Source organism: Daphnia pulex, chromosome 1 (genome assembly GCF_021134715.1).
Source record: "Daphnia pulex isolate KAP4 chromosome 1, ASM2113471v1".
Classification (NCBI taxonomy): domain Eukaryota; kingdom Metazoa; phylum Arthropoda; class Branchiopoda; order Diplostraca; family Daphniidae; genus Daphnia; species Daphnia pulex.
In genome coordinates this window covers 5,777,410-5,798,473 of record NC_060017.1, presented here as the reverse complement: position 1 = coordinate 5,798,473, position 21,064 = coordinate 5,777,410, and the positions used below count along the sequence as shown (strand labels likewise).

General features: G+C 43.1%; 1 protein-coding gene across 1 annotated transcript; it reads left to right on the top strand.

Annotated features, from left to right (window-relative positions):
* Positions 1–20,731, top strand: LOC124190537 (transforming growth factor beta receptor type 3-like). Its single transcript, XM_046583252.1, has 15 exons — positions 1–891; positions 3,323–3,597; positions 9,235–9,365; positions 11,079–11,258; positions 11,346–11,662; positions 11,757–12,208; positions 12,603–12,749; positions 13,048–13,295; positions 13,368–13,547; positions 13,618–13,783; positions 13,888–14,051; positions 14,185–14,283; positions 14,409–14,547; positions 14,626–14,811; positions 15,036–20,731. Exons 2-15 carry the CDS (start codon positions 3,468–3,470, stop codon positions 15,404–15,406), a joined length of 2,910 nt encoding a protein of 969 aa, XP_046439208.1. The 5' UTR covers positions 1–891; positions 3,323–3,467; the 3' UTR covers positions 15,407–20,731.
* The last annotated feature ends 333 nt before the right edge of the window (positions 20,732–21,064 follow it).

Genomic DNA, 21,064 nt, shown 5'->3' with positions numbered 1-21,064 from the left:
GTTTCCACCTCCATAACAGAAAAGAGTACATCGCCCATTTAGTTGGTTGCTACGTTTCGAGTCTCTTCCAAGGGCTTTTTTTTACGTGTGTATGTGTGTGTGTGTCTTTTGAGTTTCGATCGTTCGAAAGACATTCACACGCAGATTCGCCATTCTCGTGCATTTTCTCTCAAGTGTTTTGATGATTGTGCAACCTGGTAACGCAGAAACCAGCCTAGCATCCAGCAGTCACCAACATTTTTTGGCTTTCTCTTTTTGTTCCATCGAAATATTCAAAAAAAACCTAAAAGGGCCATACAACAGCCGTACAGTTCTCAGTGATTAGACAATTATTAACCATCTACCTAACGAACTCGTGTAAAACTCGTGTGTGTTGTATTTGGTGTCGAGTGTGACGTCAGAATTTTGTTTCCAGTGCAGGAAAGTTCTCTTTGACGATCGACAACAGTGTTTTTCGAAGTGAGAAAAAAGAACCCATCACTTTGTTTATTGTGGCACTTGTGAAGCTTCTTGGCCGTGTGTAATTCTTTTTGTTTCGCATTCGAAAAAGAAGTAAAAACAGCCGAGTGAGGCAGCAAAACCTTGACGTCGTGTTTTGTTGTTTGGCATCCGCGCGCGCGCGCCATTTTCCTTTTTGACAACAACAACGCAGTGAGAGAGAGAACATCCCTCCCCGACAACAACAACAACCCCTCCGTACAACAACCCACCCTTTATACAGCAGTGTGTGTGTGTTTTACCATTTGATTTATCCCCCAGTCCGAAATGGGTGCTTTATGGCCTCACGGTAGAGCCGCCATTGTCCACTCGTTTGGATTCCAACGCGCCATAGGATACAGAATTAGATAATTTCAAGCCATCGACTGGAAGGAAAAAGAAACAACACACAAGGTACATATAGAGTGTGTGTCCATTTTGTTGTTTCCCCTTTTTTTTTTCCTTCTGTGTGTGTGTGTGTGAACCTGACGAGAAAATTGAATCGTTTTCTCTCGATGCAATTTCCTGCCTTGAAATTGGCCCGATGGACAATGTGTGTGGTCTTTTTATTTCGGTTTGGTCGTATAGTACAAGACCTCGATGATGAATGGGTTCTCCTTTCTTTTACACACACACACACAAATGAAGATATGCCTTTATCACATTCTTCCTTGTGCTCTGAACGAGGAATTTTTTTCAAACCGCAATGACGTACGGCGTTTGTTGAATCGAGACACTATTGCGTTGTTCTCCCGAGCATTGTGGCCAGAATAGCTCGTTAACTGTGTGCACTGGAACTCGATTCAATCATTTCCCAATCTAAGAGTCGTTGCCAGTCGATTGAAATCCCCAAATGCAATGGCGGGAAAGAAAGGGGGGAGTGATGGGCGTCGGGATAATCTCGTGATACAAGTCCTTCGTGTGTGTGTGTGTGTCTACGTTAGAGGACAGTGAATTATTTCATTGATAACTAGAACAGCGAGTCTGCTGCATGTGTGAAACTTTTTTAAGTATGTTTGGCATTTTGTTTTTTCCAAAGGGGAATTTTAGGAGGTTGTGACGTCAGAACGTTGGCCATCCGCGGTCACGTGATCGACAAGAGTTCGAATGTCGGTCATGGAATGCATCGCAGATGAGTTGTTAGGTGGGGACCCAGCAAGGAGGTTCAATCTAAAAAAGAGGGGAGCTAATAACTAATAATAACTATAAATTGGATTAAATGTTTCAGGGGGGAAAATAGGAAGCAACATCCGTTGGCCTACCTAATTGATTGACTTGCTTGTAATTTGAATTCCTTCCATTTTTCCCCCTATCTTAATATTAATTTAGAAAAAAGAGTGGACGACTTCATTTTTTTGCGTGAAAATCACATATCAACAAACTGGAAAGGCTGTTTATATATACACCTCCTCTGGTGGTGGGAATGTAGCTAGAACTTCACCTCTTTTTTTTTCGTGCGGTCCGAAAACGGCAATCCAGTCCGCCGGCCATCTGTTAGTTAATCTTTTTATTTATTTATTATTATTTTTTTTTTGTTTTTAATTCTTTTTTATTTGAATTTTGTTTTTTATTTTCTCGAAATTTTTTTTTTGTCCGTGTTTAATTTTCACACACACACACCGGCGTGTCTCATCAAAGAGTGTAGTAGTAGTTAATAACGGTGTGCGCAGAAAAAAAATAGAAACTCGGGTTTTTTAAATCAACTGAAATTGCCAACGTCTTGATGAAAAATGAATCGTTAAAAAAATGAAGGTTTTGACACTGACTCGTCAAAAATGTGCATTTCAGCTCCCAATAAACAAGAAATAAAGGAAAGGATTTCCGGTCCCGCGTCTAAATATGTTTAAAGAGCATTTTTCGTGAATGTAACGGTGGGAATTTCGGTGGGCGAAGCGTTTAGTTTCTCGGGAGCGAATCAATCGCTCTGGCTTGGGAATTCGCATATACGTACACCTGTAAATTTGGACAGGAACACAAGTCCACCGAGATGGTTCCAAAATAGGGGGGAACCAGTCGGAGATTTCGCTGCGATAGAAATCAATCGATCGAGCCAAAGTAACCCGACTAGTTTTTGTTTTTTATAAAGCTCTTCATTGATTATTTGGTGGTTGCTAAGACTTTTAGCCGTGTGTCATTTATTCATGAACCACCGCACAGGTTGATGTGTGTTGCGTCATTGGGTGTGGGTGGGAGGAGAGAGAGAGAGAGAGAGTTGTGCCCGAACTAATCGTTGCCCGATTCCTTGGCTGGGTTTTCATTCAGGTAGGCGGTAGCAGGGGGGCTCCTCCCCGAAAGCCAGTCCACCAAGAGTGTTTTATGTTTCCTTTTGACGTGGGAAATTGTTTCACATTAGAAAATCTACCAGCTCAAGAAAAGTGTATCCGAAACAACCTACCCTTTTTTAAATGGAGACTAATGAGTCTTCTTCTCCTAGCTACGAGTAAACAGGTGGATGTTCAAGAGAGATAGGACCCGACTAATAGAAGCAGATACACAGCCGTAATGGTCGGCCGAGTACTTGGATGAAGAGGGGGGAGAATCTTCTTGAAAGAAGAGAATTACGCAGAGAGAGAGAGGAGAGAGTCTTGTCTGTTAACCAACACGATAGGTTGTTTGTTGTTGTTGTTTTTTTGAGGGGGGGGGATAACAGTCGAGGCCAACAACATTTCCCGTCGTCGTCATTTGATGGATGCCAGCCGAGTTCTCACCTGGAATTTTTTCGTGTGTTGCATGCGTGGCGTCACAGCTGCCTTTTTGCTGTTTAAATTGGATTCTCAATTTCTTTTTTTTTTTCTTTCAAAAATTTTTAATTTCTCCTTTTTTTTTTTTCTCTCGTTTACAACAGGTTTTTTTTTCTCGTTTTGTTTGCGCGGTTGAAGATTCCAGTAGGGGAGAAGAAGGAGGCAAACAAAACGTAAAGGAACGAAAAGGAGTTACAGGAACGAAGAAGAAGAAGAAGAAAATTCAAAACATCCAAAAAGAAGAAGAAGATGAAAATAGTGATGGCCGCACGGATATTCCGCTGCTGCTGCCTTTTGGCGTTGGTAACCGCCATGATGATAAGTTGCTGGACGACATCCATGGCAACGGCCAGTCCCGCCGCCCGCAACGAAGCCTTTGGTAAAAAGTTTTCTTTTTTCTTCTTCTTTTTCAACTCTTAAAAGTCGTAAACGAGTCCATTTTCAAGAGTGTTTTACGGCCACTTTTCCCCGTCTTCTTCTCCTTTTCATTCCACCCCTTTTATTTGGCCGTGAGTCGTCTTCGTCCCAAATCTGCCATGTTTTAAAACATTACGCAGCCCAAAGAGAGTGGCCGGTCTTATCTGCATAAATACCCGACTCTGATGGACGAATATGCGTCGTGCACTTAGCGACGGTGTGTGTGTGTTTTTCCTTTTTTTTTGTTGTTTGCACAGGCCATGGTAACAACTACACACTTCTCTTTGGCCTAGGTTATGTGTTGTTGTTAACACATTTCCACCCACACGTAGATTCTTCTTCTTGTCGTGTCTATTTGACTAGAAGAAGAAGAAAAGGTTTGGCAAACATTTGCCATCCTCGAGTTTGAGGCTGCAGGAGAAGCAGCTAAAGGGTTTCCATTCCCAGGTGTTTGTTAGTTGGTTAGTTACCTGGGCAGAGGGAAAAAAGGTGGTGTGTGTTTGTCCATCTGAGTGAATCGCTTGTTGTTTCAAGCTTTTTTTCTGTTGAAACAAAAGCTGGCGGTAAAAAAACAAAACCACGGGAAGGAAAAACGAGACCTGATGGTGTGTGTGTGTGTGGTCGCTTGTCCAATTGTCATCATTCTTTTTATTTTTGCGATATTTTTTTAATTTTTCGGCAAACAGAAGAAGAGATTTGTTGTTTCACCGACGGGGTATACGCACACACACAACGGCCAACGGATATTCTATACCTTTTTCTGTAATGGGATAGGATTGAGTGCCGCCCCCGTGACCCATTACATGACGTCAGAACTGTGATCTTTATGTGCGTACCGTTTCGTCGTCGTCTTGTATTTTTCTTCTTTTTTTTAAAGATTTTTTGAAAGGAAAAATCAACAACGATTCACTCCGATGTACATACACACAGAGAAACATGGCGAAACGTTTTGACTTGCAGCCCGAAAAGTATTTTGCTTTGTAATATAACGTGTGTGGGTAAAAGGGACGGGTATGTCGATTCCGTGTGTTGTTGTTATTGTTAATGGCCTGGATACTCGACGTTCTCGTGCTCGCATCGATTCATCATGAAGTAGGCGGAGTGCGACGGAGAGTCTAAAAATAAAGTTAAAAAACAAAAAAAATGGGAAAGCCAAGTTAAAAGGGACGCCTTTATTTATAATTGACACGTCGAGTGAGTTCAGTTGTACGTTGACGTACGAGGAAATGCGACTCCTTCCTACATAAATCCCTCGGGGGAGACTTTTCGCGCCCTTCACTTCCAAGAGAGAAATGCGATAGGCAAATGACGATCGAAAAAATTAATAAGCTTTTCATGAATTATATCCAGTTGCCTACTCCCGAAGAAAAACTTCCGGGTCTCTTCCGTGGTGACATCCGTCCCGGTGTTACTTTTTTTGGGAGTGAAACATTTTTGTGTCATCAAATTGGTTAGGGGGTTGGAATGTGATTTGTATGTAATGCGACGTTGGGGAAAAAAATAGGAAGAAATGTGTGTAACCCACATATCTTTCGATGCAAAGTTTTGTGAAAGGTTTCGTCAGTTTGCGCTGTTGTTTTTGTTTGCTGCTACATCCGCATGGAAGCCAAATAAGGAAGAGTGAAGCACCGAAAAGTCGTCTCCCTTTCTGCCTGTGTGTCTCTCTCCTGGATAGAAAAAAAAGAGTCAACAGAAAACAGAAAAATAGCTCAGCGTTCTTCTGGCGAATTGCTAACATTTTTTCCATTTGTTTCCAAACTCTATTTAGGAGGGGAGGGATATTGTTATTATTTCAAATGGAAAATAAGGAGTTACAAACAAATGCCACGGGCGTTTCTATCCGCCTCTTCTTTCTGTCTCTTTGAAGAAGAAAATGACAAGAAAAACAAATTCCAAAGATGCGCTTGCGCCACTTGGGTTATTATATGACGACTGTAGTCACCGACTGCTGCTGCTGCTGCTCGTGTTTGATATGGTCATCAACCAAAAAAATAGCAACAGCAGGAGAGAAGGAATGCGCCTGAAAAGAAACATTCTTGTCCGTTCCACTTTTTTACTCCAGTTGTTTGCCACACTGCGCAGAGAAAGAAAACAACAACAACGAAGGAATAAATGTTGTTGTTGCATTTCGACGCTAGCGGGCGCATTTGAGTTTCTCTCTCTCCTCATTCACGCCCGAACGAATTACGTGGCGTGCTTTTGACGGCCAGGAATATTTTGCTCCTCTCGGTCCCGCGCTAGCTCTTTGCGAACGTACCAAATATCAACGGAAGAAAGGAATTAACAACAAACCCAAAAACTTAAAAAAAAAAACGAGTCGATTGGTTGGAGTCGAGCTGGTTGCGGTGCGTTTTATTTCATGCCGGACCCGGTGACTCATATCAAATGATGGAATGAACCTAAGAGAAAAGACGACAGCCAAAGCGATAAGAAAAGAAGAAGAAGTGGGGGGGGGGGGAACTGAATGAATACCAAAGAAGGTGGCAATCGCTAGCCTTTTTGTTGTTGTAAACATAACTGGAAAAAAAGAAAAATGTGACAAGTTTTTTATTTTTATTTTTTTTTAAATTATTAAAAGAAAAGAGAGTTGAACGAGTCCGTTTTAAAAGGAGAAAAGAAACATTCCTCTTGTGTTTTTTAGATACGTCGGGATTTTTGTTTTCTGGTTGTGGGACCGGTTCATTTACACAGGTGATTACCTATTTTGAAAAATGCGTATTTGGCAGGCGACCCCAAAAACCAACACTTTTGAAAATTTTTTTAATACGTTCCTTTTTGCAGCCGGCCAAAAAGGTGGCTAGAGTCGATTTTTGCGTCGTATTTTTTGGGGGGGTTTTGCTGGCTGTGTGTGTGATGAACTACGGGCTTGCGGATTGGGCCACGCCTCTTCGGTGAAGCGGATCGATCGGCCCGCTCGACCGTAAAAAAAAAGAAAAATACAAGTGCGGAATCTGCCTAGCGGTCGGTTGGCCGTCTAACCTCGTTCCACCCACTCTGCCCGCCCGTAACATAACAACATTCATAAGGTGGATGACCAGTTGACCACCACGCACGTATAACCACCGCCGGATCAACAGCCCCCAAGTTTGTTCTCCACCTCCTTCGCCAACCGTCAGTTGTTGTTGTTGAAACAGTCAAAAATGGGAAATGAAGCCCAAAATGACAAGTGCGTAGCGGGAAAGTCGCGACCTTGCTGTGACGCAAAAACTAGCCGATGGAAGAAGAAGGACTGGATGAGGAATCGTGAAGGAGGTGGGGGAATAGGCGGAGCTTGGAAAGTATTGAAACATGTGTGAACGTGCCGATAGCGATGGCCACGTCCGCATTTACAACTCTGAGACGGGAGAAAGCTCCAACATCAAAAGCCTCAAGTTTTGCCTTTTTTCTTTTTTTCTTTTCCTCATCTTGTGTGCACCAATCATCGGAGAAGTGCCATTCACTGGAAACTCTCCAATGTCCCTCGACTCTCTTTTTTCCCTCTCCCAAGAAAAGGAAGAGGGGGGGGGGAACTCGTAGGAGGGGGGTTTTCGCTCGAATAGCTGGCGCCCGGAAGTGATGGAAGAAACAAGGCCCTCACCACCACCGCCGCCGCCGCCGCTATTGCCGATAGATGTGTAATAGTAGACGCATCCGGTCGCCACTACACACACACACACACACCAATTTTTCACTTATCTCTTTTCTCTCTAGCTCTACTCTCGTCTGTCATTGCCCCGTTGAATGTGCCGGACGAAGGAGGAAAGTAATCGATCCGTCTCATTTATTTGTAAACGGATGAGCCAACCAAATATTTTGGTTTCCTTGAATGCGCGTGTAATCTTTTTTCTCTCTCTCTCTTTGACTTTCGGTGACTTTCGATTCAAATGAGAAAATCTAAATTTAAAATAGAAAAAAAGGGAATCTAGAGGAGAAATAATCTGAATCCAAAGGGTAAATGCAGATGTTGTTGTTGTTGTTGTTCGGTTATTCACGCCCGAAGGGCACCCGCACCACGGGTCCCGTTAGCCAACCAACTTACACATACAGAGCTTTTCGTTGTATGACGCAATGTTTCAATTTGTATCTGACAAGAAACTTACCGAGCGGTCGGTTAGTTTTATTTGACGCAAAAAATAATCTCATCAATCCAAGTGGTCAAAACTCGCAAACGACTAACCCGACCAACACCGGAAAAAAAAGTCAAATTCCAACCGAAATAAAAAAGAGAGGGGAGCTGTTAATCAATTGTAATTTGGTTCGTGACTTAACAGTCGTTTCTCTCCAATCCCACCACCTCGGGAGAGAAATTGAAAATAGAAAGAAGAAGAGGAAAACCGGTTCGATTGAGAATGTTTGGTATTTCGTGATTGTTTTTTCTTTTTCTTTACTTATTCCGAGGAATCGCTAATGACGTAATAACAATTCCACACATTTTTTTCCTCTTTTTTCCAATTTTCCTGTCGAATTGAAGAGACTTAAAACTGGAATCGCCTAGATTCATTTCATATTATTCAAATTTTGTTTTCCCAGGCAAATGCCAAATGGGGAGGAAAACCCAAATAACTTGGCCCCGGACTTGGCTTCAATTTTGAAGGGGCCAACCCTTCGGAAAATGTCACCTATTTTTCCCCCCTCCTTTGCGAGTTTTTATTCGGGACCGCAGAGAATGAAGAAGCCAGATAATGAGGAGAAGGCGGAGACGCTTGATTTATTTGCATTTCCTTTCCCTTTTTTCTCTTTTTCCTGGGGAGTTCAATGTTTATGCATACGCATCATTACGGTTATTTACTCGGGAGCAGGAAGAACTAGTCGGATAAAATGTACCAGGAGCAAACACCAGGAACGGAAAGAAATGAAGAAATAGGAAGCTGTCAGATATTTACGCATTTCTTCTTTTTTCTCTACACTATTCGCCCATTGGTCTGAAATGAATACCATGATTACATCATGTGTGTGTGTGTGTATTTTTCGACGATATTTTTCTTATTTTTCTTTTTTCTCCCGGTCGGAGCTCGCTCTCGCCACCGCACACCGGGTCCCACCTATGATTATGGTTATTACCGTTGCGCAGTACACACACACATACACACTCGGTCGTCATTAAACGTGGAAGGAGATGATTCCAACCAAAACCAAACCGTCTTTTTTTTTTCTTTCTCTTCCGCCCATGGACTTTTTTCTCCATCGGTTCTCACATGGCGCTCGCTTGGCTCCCTCCTCTCCCAACCGAGTTGCCTACGTGTGTTTACCCTGTTTGGAGTTGTTGTTGTTGTTTTTCTTGCTTCTTTTTTATTGGCCGCGACAACCCAAAAGAAGAAGAAGAATAAGAAAAAAACTGACTACCAGTTTGAAATTCATTTTCCACTACATTTACCCCGTCCCGGGCATAAACACCGAAATTATGGACGAGCCAGCGCGCCACTCACTTCTCACGCTCTTTTCTTTCTTTTTTCTTTCCTTCTTCTCTTCATTGAATTCAATTGAATTTGTTTATGTTACATTCAATTGCACCGAGTTGAGAAGATGGAGGCCGTTGGTCGACGGGGGCTATTGGCAAACAGTGGCACAGAGTTGTAACTAACGCAATCTTGTTTGTTTTTGTTTGTTTCGTTACACACAGGAGCCGGACCGGATCTTTGCGTCGTGCAGACGCCTCTGGTGACCCGTCATTTTCAGGCCTGGCGCCAGGCCGAGGAGGCCGTACCGACCCGAGGCTGTTCAAACCGGTCCGGTGTAGTTGCCACTCACGAGGTAAAGAAAAATTCATTCTCAGAAAATCACCAGCAAAAATCCCTTTTTTATTTTCTTTTTTTCTCTCTCCTCTCTTTGATTGACGTTGGTTGTTTATCATTTTCTTCATGATGTGTCTTTTTTTTTTTTTTGTTATTATTATTTTCCGTGTGGTCTTGTTGGATTTTTCTGAGAAATTGGGTTTTGATAGAAGCGGCGGTTCTCGGTAGAAAAAAAAAAAACCTTAAGAGATAAGGAGTCCGAGCAGATCTGGTTTTTGTTATACCCCCCGACATTTTCTAGTCTTTTCTTTCTCTTTGCTCGACATTCATTCCGAATGCGCGCCATGCCTGGACACGAGACGACGACATGTCTTGTTGTTTCTCTGGCTGTGTGCTGCTTGTTTGATTGCTTCATTCCTGATGGTCTTTCTCTCTCTCTCTCTCTGCCGACGAGCTGCTGTGCAAGCCGTATGGCGTCAGCTGTTTGAATTCTGGGAGGTCGCGCCACTTTCGGTCGTTTGAAAATTTTTGGGTTTTTTTTTTCCTCCCTCTTTCCGCGAACGTGTGCCAGCTTCCCGTTAACAGATTAACACGGCCTCGTCTTTTCTTCTTCTTCTTTTCTACAGTTGAAATTTATTTCAACTTTCCACGAGAAAAGAGGATTGCCCAACTCTGAAACGAACCATCTGGAAAAACAAAAAGGGATTGGCTCTCTCTCTCTCGCTTTTGTCATATTGATTATATGTGTATCACCCTAGTAGTGCTAGTATATAGTATAGTGTGTTGGGTTGTATAACCTAAACAATGTTTTCTTTCTCTTTTATATATTTTTCTTCACGCTGAAGGGGTGTGGGTGGGGTTGACACGAAGTCTTAAGACACAGGAGAAGAAGATAGAGCTGAGGGTGTTGAAGAAGCACCATGGAAACCTTGCCCCGTTGCCGATAATTATGACTTGGGCGTTGAGGAGGGAGACAAATCTCGTTCTCTGGGAATGTCGCCGCGCGATGTGTGTGTGTGTGTGTGCGTCTTTGCGTTTGTTTGAGGAAGCCAAATGAGGTTGCCATGACTTTTTGTTTCTCTCCGGGAGGAAATAATGAGATTGGCGAGTAGTATTTGTAGTAGTTCTAAGACGTAGAATCGTAGTAAGAGGACTTGGAGTAGTAGTAGTAGTAGTAGTACGTAGTATTCCTAGTAGTAGTGCGTAGTAGTAATATATACGGACTCTCGTCACCTTTTACTGTAATGATGTGGTTTGGGAAAGACGCCATAATCGCCGAGTAGAACTAGGGAAGAAAAAAAAAAGAGAGAGAGAGAAGAAGGGGGGCATCAATGTAATTAGATTTTTTTTTCCCTTTTTCCAGGCCATGGTTGTAATACTAGCGGTCGTAGTAGTAGTAGAAGAGTAATAATAGTCGTATATAAGTAGTAGTAATAGCAAATGGTAGTAATTCCTTCCGTTATAGTGAATTATGGAAGCCAAAACTCTAAACGCCATCTAGTTTCTAGTAGCGGCACTTTGCGTGATTGAAAGTTTGCTTTGGCGTACCGCCCTACCACTCCCCCAACTACACGTAGTAAGATCGGAAGTTAACTTGTAACGACCAACAACTTTTCGACCCCGAGTTAATTGGCTTCTCGAATCAATCAGTAATGTGTCGCAATTGGGTCAGCGTCTAATCGAATCGATGATTCAATAATCAATGCTTGTTTCGATTTGATTTGGTTTGAAGGTCCATCTCATCCGCCTGACGAATGCCGCCAGTTCGGTGATGCTGGAAGTGGACGGGTCGGACAAGCCGGCCAACACGCGCTTAGCTCTCATTCTCGATGCTGCTGACGCAAATGTCAAATGGACTGTCCGGCTATTGGGAAGCGGATTGGACCCGAGTTCGCAACAACACGCGATTATTGTAAGTATTCTTTTCATTTTTTAATTTGGTTCCCGGCTTGACTGTCGATAATAGTTAACCGATTTCTTTTGCTTTAATATATTTAAGGTGACTGGCAATTCCGTGCTGGATCTGTCGGATTTGAAGGCCGGCGTCATCAACCGTCCCAAGGAGGGCCGGAATGCGTTGCTGCGCTTCGTCGAGCGCCGATTCAAAACTCTTCACACGTTCAGTCAAGTGGACGCCGGCGGTGCCCAGCTTCGACTTCGTCTGACTCTGTCCGGCGCCGCCAACGGAACCAGCGCTTCTCCTCCGCCTTGCGACTACGATACGGCCAACCCGAGTCCCGTCCTCCAGGCCAGGAGAATGGAGCCGCAACCGGTCGAAGGCTGTTTTCACACGGAGCAGGCCGGCATCTATCCAAAGTACGGCGACTCGTCGAAGAAGAAGATTTTTATGTTTTAACTAAAACTTGCTGATTTTACAATTTCGTTTTGTTTTTACCCCCCGTCGGAACAGGGACGTTCACGTGATAGATTTGGATAACGGCCAGGCCGAAGACTCTAAGAATAAGAAGAATAACAACAACAACATCAACGGGAGCAGCAGCGTCCACATTCACTTAGCGGCCGGTGGATGGGCGGACGAGGAGATGAGTCAGCCGCGTGATGTGGCCCTGGTTCTCAAATCGTCCCAACCTGTCGTGTGGATCGTCTCTTCCGCCCCCGTCCTGACGGGCTCGCTCCTGATCCTGGCAGAGCACCAGGTGGAGATTGGCGGACTTTCGGCCCGGCAACAGGCCGACGTGCGCAGCAACTGGAATCTACCGTCAGAGTTCGCTCTTTTGATCTTGACGGTGACGGCCGATCTCAATCCGCCCGTCTCCTATGTCAAAGCGCCGCCGGCCACCAACAGCATCGAGATAGTCATCGGCAAGAAGCAGCAGCAGCAACTCCGCCTTCTATCGTCGAGTAAGAGAGAATGTGGGGTCCATTTGAGAGTTGTCGCTCGTCTCATCCGTCCTCTTCTTCTTCCTCCTTCGTCTATCGTCTCCCTCCCACCACCACCCCTATCCGCTCAATTCACTGGAAAACAGCTGTGTCTCGTCCATCACGGCGGCTGACAAGTCGGAGCTAATTAGAACGTCTTCATTCTTTTTTTTTGGGTCTTGCGTGAGCGCTGGGGGCGCACACAGTCATGGGAGGGAGGGGAGAGAATGTTTCCGAGTGACTCACAAACTTAATGAATTTTTTTGTTTGTCCTATAATTATTAATTGTATTTTTTCTTTTTTCTTTGGGTATCCGCCCTCGTCGTTTTCCTTTTTGCTCTCCCCCCCTCCATCTCGGTCGACGTGCTTATTGAAGATGCGGGCAAACCACCGCCACAACAACAAGTCGAGAGCCTCAGCGGAGCTGCCAGCCACAGTTCACCTTCTATGGAGTTGGGCGTCCGCAGTTTGGAGCGCAGTGGCGGAGGCGGTGGCTACGGCCAGCAGCACACGCCCAATCGAGGTATGATGATGAGCAATTCACGGCCGGCAGTGAGTGAGATAAATGGCCATTGGACACGAGCACATTAACATCCCCCCCCCCTCCCAAATTTCATTTTGTTGTTGGTGTAATGTCAAAAATGCTTCAATCCTTTGATGTCGTTATCTTGTGTCTAGTTTTTTGTTGTTGTTGTCGGGAGGGCGGATGGGCGTTTATAAACTTACACAAGTGCCAAGTGCTTTCCATTATGCTAATGAACCCTGTGTGAATTGCGTGAGGGTTTTCATTTTATCTTTTTTCTCTTTTAATAAAATAAAAGGAACCGGATCGCAACGGAGTGTGGCCTGGACTCTGCAGCAGTCGGTACGCGTTCAATGCGGATCGAATTATTTGACGGCCGCTCTGCCCAGGAACATGGCCGAAGCGTTGGGCGTCATCGGACTCTTTCTCAACGACCGCGGCTGTGCCGGCAAACGCAATGCCACTCACTGGACGGTCAGGACCCACGTCACCTCCTGTGGCAGCACGTCGCGCATCGACGGAAAACTGACCACCTACTCGAATGCGGTACATTTGAAGAAACTTTTAAATTTCCATTTTGCCCACTCGATTATCATCGTTGACGCTCTTGTATCGCAGGTTCATATCCAGTTGGGAGCCGCCCAGGCCCCACAGAACGACGACGAAGACTTTGAGGGCTCGGGACTGGACGGCTATCCGTCGAGTGTTGCCCGACAGGTGGCCATCCCCATCCAGTGCCACTCTGAGCCCAATTTCCCGATTGGTTTTGGCGACAAGTTGGATGACGACAACGTCATGGTATGTGGGAATTTGTTTGGAAGGCAGTTTCGACATTCATTGGAATTTTATGGTTTTTATTTTTTGACAGGACACCGATGTCGATTTGCCAGTGGGTCAGACGGAGCTTTACCATATGGAGATCCATCGCAACAAGGAGTGGACTATTCCGGTTGTCACCGGCGCCATGAATGAGGCCAGCAAGGCCGAAGTGGTTTTTGACGAAACCCTGCACGTCCGCACTTGGATCGACGGAGGTAAAATAACTGGAACAACATTTTCTCTCTCTTTTTCATTTTTTAAATATTTTCCCATTGAAATAAGTTTGACTAATCGATTGATTGCATGCGCCTCTCTCCAGTGTCTTACATCCAGATCGTGACGGAAAAGTGCTGGGTGTCGAACAGCTCGGACAGCGAGAGACCACCGCGATTGATTCTCATCCGCAACACTTGTCCCGCCGACCTGTCCGTCCAAATGCGGCAGGTCGATCGCGCCGACTCGGACGGAGGTTTCAGTTTCCACGTAAGCCGCTTATAAAAGACGGAAGACAAGCTTATTTTTGTTTATTTAAATCTGTGCGTGCCGGTTGCGCAATGTCCTGTACAACATCAAAACACATTCCTATCATCTACTCTCTACTCTCTGCCCTACTCAGGTTTCCAAGGACTACGCCGATTTGGGCCAACTCTACATTCACTGCAAATTGGGTCTGTGCTCGAACCAGCCCAGCAAAGTTCAAGGCAACTTGAAAATGGTAATTGAACTCTTCCTTTTTTAATCTCTCTTGTGGCCCGCCTCACTCGCCTGACATTGCAGTTGTGCAACGGAAATCCTTAATCAGCTCGTTTCATCGTTTCTCTTCTCTCCCATCTTTTATAGTGCATAGATCCCTCTCAATACTGCAGCGGCCGGCACGTACTCAAGCCTTTCCTTGACGAATCGGTTTCGACGGCGCAGCAAATTCTGGTTCGAGGACCTCTGCGGATGGTGGCCAAGGCCACTTTTTCCCTACAGAACAGTACGGCATTTGTTTCTCTTTTTCTTGAAGAAGAAGAAGAAGAAAAGATGATAAATAATCGAGAAATTGTTTGAACAGAAATCAACACGGCTGGAGAGACGACGACATCACCCGGTTCCCTCCTGACTGGCAACGGGCAGCCCGGCAGCCAGCAAGTCATTCTCGTTGGTGTTTCCACCGAGGTAACGGTGGGAATCGCCCTGGCCTCGTTTGTCATCGGAGTCGCACTGACTGCCATTCTCTGGTGCATCCACATGAGGACAGGTACGATACAGACGACGACTAAGAATAAACTATTCCAGCTCAAACAATAGCCTTAAATAATAAATAACGTGATAAGTCATAATACAGGAGCAACTGAGAAAATTGGAAAGTCAATACGAGTCATCGTCTATTTTTGTTGCTTTTTCTCTTCTTTTCTTTTTGTCCAGCGTGATGAAGCGAAGCTTCAAATTGCCATTTACTTATTGCTTTTTCTTGAACAACAGATCCGTATAGGCGAGTCATGAACCGGAAGACTCGGTCGAGCCGAAGTAACAACCGTTGCCAGGCGATTGGAGTCAAGTGTTCGCCCATGATTCGCCCGCGCTCCGGCGTTGACCACCACCGGACGTCGATGCAGCAGGTTTCGGGAGCCGTCCAACAGCAGCAGCAGCAGTTGGTTGCGACGTCGGCGGCGGCCCAGCCGCCCGATCAGACGGCCATGCAGACGGGGGACAAGGAGCCTCAGCACCAGTTCACTTACGACTATGACGTTTCGTCGTCCCAGTCCAACAGCAGCGGCAGTCAGTGCAGTCGCGAGGATTCGTCGCCGACGCCCAACTCGCAGACGCCCATGAACGTGACGTCGGTCCGTTGAGTTCGTCGTTGACTGTCCCGGGACATTTGGATTCATCCGCATCCCAGCACCAGCGTTTGCGGAGGACGAGGAAATCTTTTTTGGTTTGCAGTTAGGAGAAAAGATTTCCCTTTCTCACCGGGTTCAACTCTGCCACACACACATACACACACACCGTTCTCAGGGCCTGTTTCCTCCATCCTTTTTATGCAGCCGTTTCTCTCTCTGTCTCTCTCTCGAAATACCTCTCCTACCGCTCCTCCGATCCCTATGAACTCGCTAGTTTACAAAGGTACATATTATTATTATATAATCATTCATTCATTATATCTGAAATATTTCGTGACGTTTGCTCGGCTCTTTGCGTGCGCGCCCTCCGATCCCGTCTACCTCCGATTGCACTCCATCGTCGACTGGTGTCAAACAAACTGAAATTTCACACACACACCTTCCTCCACATCCACCACCACCACCTTCTCTCTTAAGCTATAGATACTCCTCTCGCTCAGCACCTCATCCGTTAATTATTTACCATTTTCCCTGATTATTCATTAATGCCGTTACATTTGATTGAGAGGATCTTAAGTCTGTAGTTACTAAATGATCACCGCAGCTCGTAACTACCTCTCTGCCCCCCCACTACGGTCAAGCGCATCAAAACTCGTGACCTTCCCATCATTCCGGTCAGACGTTTTATTTATTTAAAATATTTTTTTCCGCCCCTCCCAACATGCTCGACCGATTTTGGCCTATCAAACAAACAACCTCGCAAACAACAAAAAAGAAGATTATTAATAACAAACGAAAAGCGACAGACAAAATATTTGAAATCAAATCCTCATGCTGGACTCTTTCATCTCAGGAAGAACAGGAATCCCTTCATAATTTACAAAATTGTCGGTGTTCAAGCTCTTAAATTAGACCCAGCTCTCCTCTCCATGTTCCCCCATCACCACCCATTTTTTTTCTACATTCAACCCCTTTATTCATTACGGGTGAAATCATCAACTCATAGAATAGGACCCACACCATCAAATGGAAACGACGATCTTTAAAAAAACAAAATTATTTTCATGCCGTTTAAATTGTTGATCTCTCCTCACAGAGTGGCAGATCGATCAAATCTAGGTTAAAACTTTTTCTCTTTTCTTCTTCTCAATCAAGTTCCTGTTTTCTCTGTCGCCTTTTTTGGCTTTTTTTCCCCTCATCATCGTCGCGTTGAATGAGCGAATCCCTTTTTTTTGTGAGAAATCATTTCGAAGATGTTGTAGTTGGCGACAAGCGGCGCTTTTGGGTTTTGTGCCTCTTGTAGAGAAAATTCGTCGTGTGGCTTTGACATTTTTGTTTATTTTTTTTTCTCCTGCGCGTGTGCGGATGCCATTTTTTGATTTCGTATTTTTAAGAGAGACGGGTTTGAATCAGTACAAAAAAAACAGACATGCAAACAAAATATTCGATGACAAGCGCGTACAAAAATATTTTGCAAAGATGAAGAAGAAGAAAAAATGTGAGAAACATTTGTTTTTTGTTACGTCTTGTTTGTCGGGTTCTGTTGTTTGTTGTTTGTCGTTGAGTACCTGTACAGTTTATATTCGTCGAGTTTGCTTGTGTGAAATCGCTGGGAGGTGAACGAGTTTGATTGCGATGGATGAATGACGATTGCTGGTTTGTTTGTTCTTTTCCTTTTTTTTTCCACCCATCTTTCGATTTGCCTCGCTTAATTCGTCGACGATGCCATTCGCTCGTGTAAACAGGGTAGAAAGACTCTACAAATTTCGTTGCGTGTGTGTCTCTGCGTGTGTGTTTGGATTGGGATTCTCATTCGGGGTCCGCCTGGCGGAAATCCCCCGCCGATGGAATGAATCAACAAGGAACGACTTTATTCTATTGTATTCCGGCCCCAGCTGTAAATCATATTCGCTTCTCTCCATCCTCTTTTTTCTTTTTCTTTGAATTCTATTCAGGATCGAAGGCAACAACAAAAACAAACTTTTGGAAGAGTGGCGTCATTCACGTAAAATGAATGACAATCTCTAGAGAAATGCGACCGTTTTTTTTTGTCTTTTTCTCTTTGTCCGTGAACGTATTTATCCGTTAAATATTCTGATTAATTATCGTTCGTTTCTTTCAATTTCTTTTCCCCGCTGGGAGGGAGAATAATACCGCCCCTCGTTTTCGATGACCAGAAAAATCAAACATTGCGCTACGAATCATTTTGACATAAAACTAAAAGTACAACACAAGGATGCATATATTATATATAGATTTATGTCTTTTTAGAGATGAATGGCAGACACAAATTTTTTGGTAAAACTATTGTAAATTTTTTTTCTTAAAAAAAGAAGAAAATGAAGAAAATTTCTTTTATTCTTTTTTTGGAAAAAGATTTACTGCCGTCCAGGCCTCTGTCCAGCTCAATTGGAAACGTTCTCGGGCCTATTTTATACATGAAGAATATATACATATACACATCCTGCTACTTCTAGAAAGTACCTTATAAAAAAGAAAACTACTTTTTTTTCTCTCTCTCTTCTCTTTTTTCTCTGTCACACAATCTCCCTCTCAGCTTCGCTTGCCCATCGACTCCATTCATATAATATATACTACTATATACTGTAAGTAAAGTACATAGACACATCCATCAATAGATTAGAATTCTTGTGTGTATACTGTCACAAGAAGAAGAATAAGGAGAACCGTCGCCGTTCTTCCTCCTGAATGTTCCTTGCTCCGTAGCTCTTTTTTTCTCTCGGATGACCGCCGTTTCGTCTGTTTTTTCTCATTTTTCAACCCCCGTGGCCGAGTGAGCCACTCCCTTTTCCATCCGCCACGTACTACTGCTCCCCAACGTTATGGCAACTTTTTTTTTTTTTTTTTAATATTTAGTTATTTAGTTTTTCTTTTATCTTTTCTGGGGACCCTTCCAATTTTGACAAATAGATTTTTTTTTCCCTTTTTTTCTGGGCTTTCCCTCACTGGCAAGTCCCGAAGGAAAAGACAGAAAAGTTGCACGGAGGATACGAACGACGTCAAATGTCTCCTCCACCGACGCTTCGCTCTCGACGTCGATGATGATGGCCCTAGAGAATTTTTCACCAGCCCGTGCCAGACACACATTCACTCTCTCTCTGTGGGTGTGTGGGGGTCTAAAAAAAAGGAAAACTATTCAATCCCGTCTCTGTCTCTCAACTTTTTTCTTTTTTTTTTCTCCCCGTTATCTCTCCCTGCCCATGCAGCCCGAGACTCTTCAATATTTTTTTCTTCTTCTTCTTTCCCCTATTGTCTATTTCATCAAAATAAATTCTTCCCAATTGGATGGAGAAGCGGACAAGGGCCTCTCCCATGAGTTTTCGCGTTTCTTTCTTTTTTTATTATTATTATTATTACCGTTGTGGGTTGATTGAAATATGGGAATGAAACTGTGTCTACCTCAATAACGTCGCATTGATCATATTTGTTTAAAAAATTTCAAAAAGACAAAAAAAAAAAAAAGTACCCATTTTTTTTCCTTCTTCATTAGCTTAAACTGTGGGTTAAGTTCGAGACATAACAAAAGAGGAGGACAAATAAAAGTTCACTCGAAGATTTCGCAAAGTCTTTAAAGGGAACTGTTTTTTCTTTGATTTATTTCTCGGATCTTTTAGTGGTTGGCAAAGTTTCTTTTTTCTACCGTCTTCTCCTTTTTCTCACGTTGATTTCTTCAATGTAAACTCTTTTCTCTCTTTATCTTTTCTCGTGAAATAAGAACGAAAAACAAACAAAACAAAACAAATCTAACCCATATGCTTAAAGTACCTCAACGTTCGTTTGGTCTTATATATTCCCTCTCGGCATGAAATAATAATACCGCGTAGTACAATAAGATTGTTTCTTTCTTTCTTTTTGTTTTTTTGTTTTCGCGTTTCAGTCGATCGTTTATATATTTTCGCATCGTCTTACATGAGAGATAAAGATAAGAAGATTTATTGCACCGTCGTAAAATATCGTCGCGTATCGGAGTAGAAATAGAAGCGATTAGTTTAGATGATTAGGAATTTCGCGGAGCGTCCGATTACAGAACCCTCATCTGTTTAACCTGTTTTTTCGTTTATATATCTCGGTCGATTGTCTTTTTTTTTTAAAATTCGCCTCGGAGCGGAAATCCATCTCATTTATCGTTTCCTCTTCTTAAATGGCGTAAAAAGAAAAAGAAAAACAACAGAAATCCGCATCGCCGTATATTAAAAAAGCGTCTATATATGAAATATTATTATTATTACACAACACAGAAACCAATCTACCTTACCTACCCTCCTCTCTCATCCTATTTTTCTATACTAATTGATTGCAACGCATCACATACGGGTCCTTTTTCGAAAACAAAAATAGTAACAGCAATCAAGACGTGAAACTTTTTTTCTTTTCTATTATTATTATTTTTGGTCCAGTCTCTGGATGAACGTATTACAAACAAAATATTTATCACATCCCTTCTCCCGCAAATGAAGTTTGCATTTTTTTTAGAACGTATAGAGCTCCTTAATCACTTATCTGTTTGGGGAAACGAAATTTTTTTTTTACTTCAAAAATTTACAATCCGAGTTCAGCATCACCCCGCCAAAACAATTTGAAAAATCTCTCTCTACTCTCCGCCACCCTTCGAGTCCACAACTCTCTCCTTCCATTGAGCGCGCGCGCATCTCCCACACACACATTTCACACGTACTACGCAAAACAAATGAAAAAGCAAGCAAAGGAAATTCATTTTCGATCCCCACACCCCCCGCCCCCCAACGTGTCGAGTTTCTTTCAAAAATCTTCTAACCGTATGTCATAGTAATAAAATAATAAGTGTTTGTGTGCGTCTCTGTGTGGTCCTCAAATTGTGTCGTTTCTTTTCCATCCCCATTCTCCCCCGATAAAACAAACAAATCCTATCGAGAAACAAAAACAAAAAAAAACTGAAAAACCACACCCACTTGGAAAGTTAAAAAGAAAAAAAAAAAGAAAATTTTGTATTGATGTCATGCCTCTCTTTTTCTCCGGAACCTGAAATTCGAAATGGATTAAAAAAAAAAAACAAAAATTCAAATATTTTTTGCTTAGATATCGTAGAGCCTATGCTCCACCAATCCCAATACATGTATATTATCTCTGGCATCAGTCATCAACCGCAAAAAAAATCTCTTTCAAGAAAACAAAAAGAAAATCATTACTACAAATTCGCAAACGAAATTTAAAAAAAAAAAAACATAAAATAATTAAAGAGATGATGACGATGATTTCGATCTTTATACATTTTTGCAGTCGGTGAGGCCTATATACATGCAGTACAAATAAAAATACACTATATCTTCGTATTCGGAATCACGTTCCTATTTATTGATTTGACTTATCGCGAGCTGAGATATCATCAGCGATCTAACATCCCCGTTTGGTTTAGCTGATTCCAGGAAGAAGCTGTTAAGATTGCTCTCGACTCGAAATGATTTTTATATTTTTCAAAAATCTCCTTTTCAGCAGTTAAAGATGTCATGCAAGATCCGCGGAATGGGAAAACGTCAAAATGTCAAGTGCCATTAATCAATCCTCGTACAAATTCAAAACGCTATAAGAAGGTAAAAATGGGGAACAAAAGATTTCGACTATTTTTAGACGGTGGAGGACGAGAGATAAGAATGGGTGGTTAGCCTCGATGAG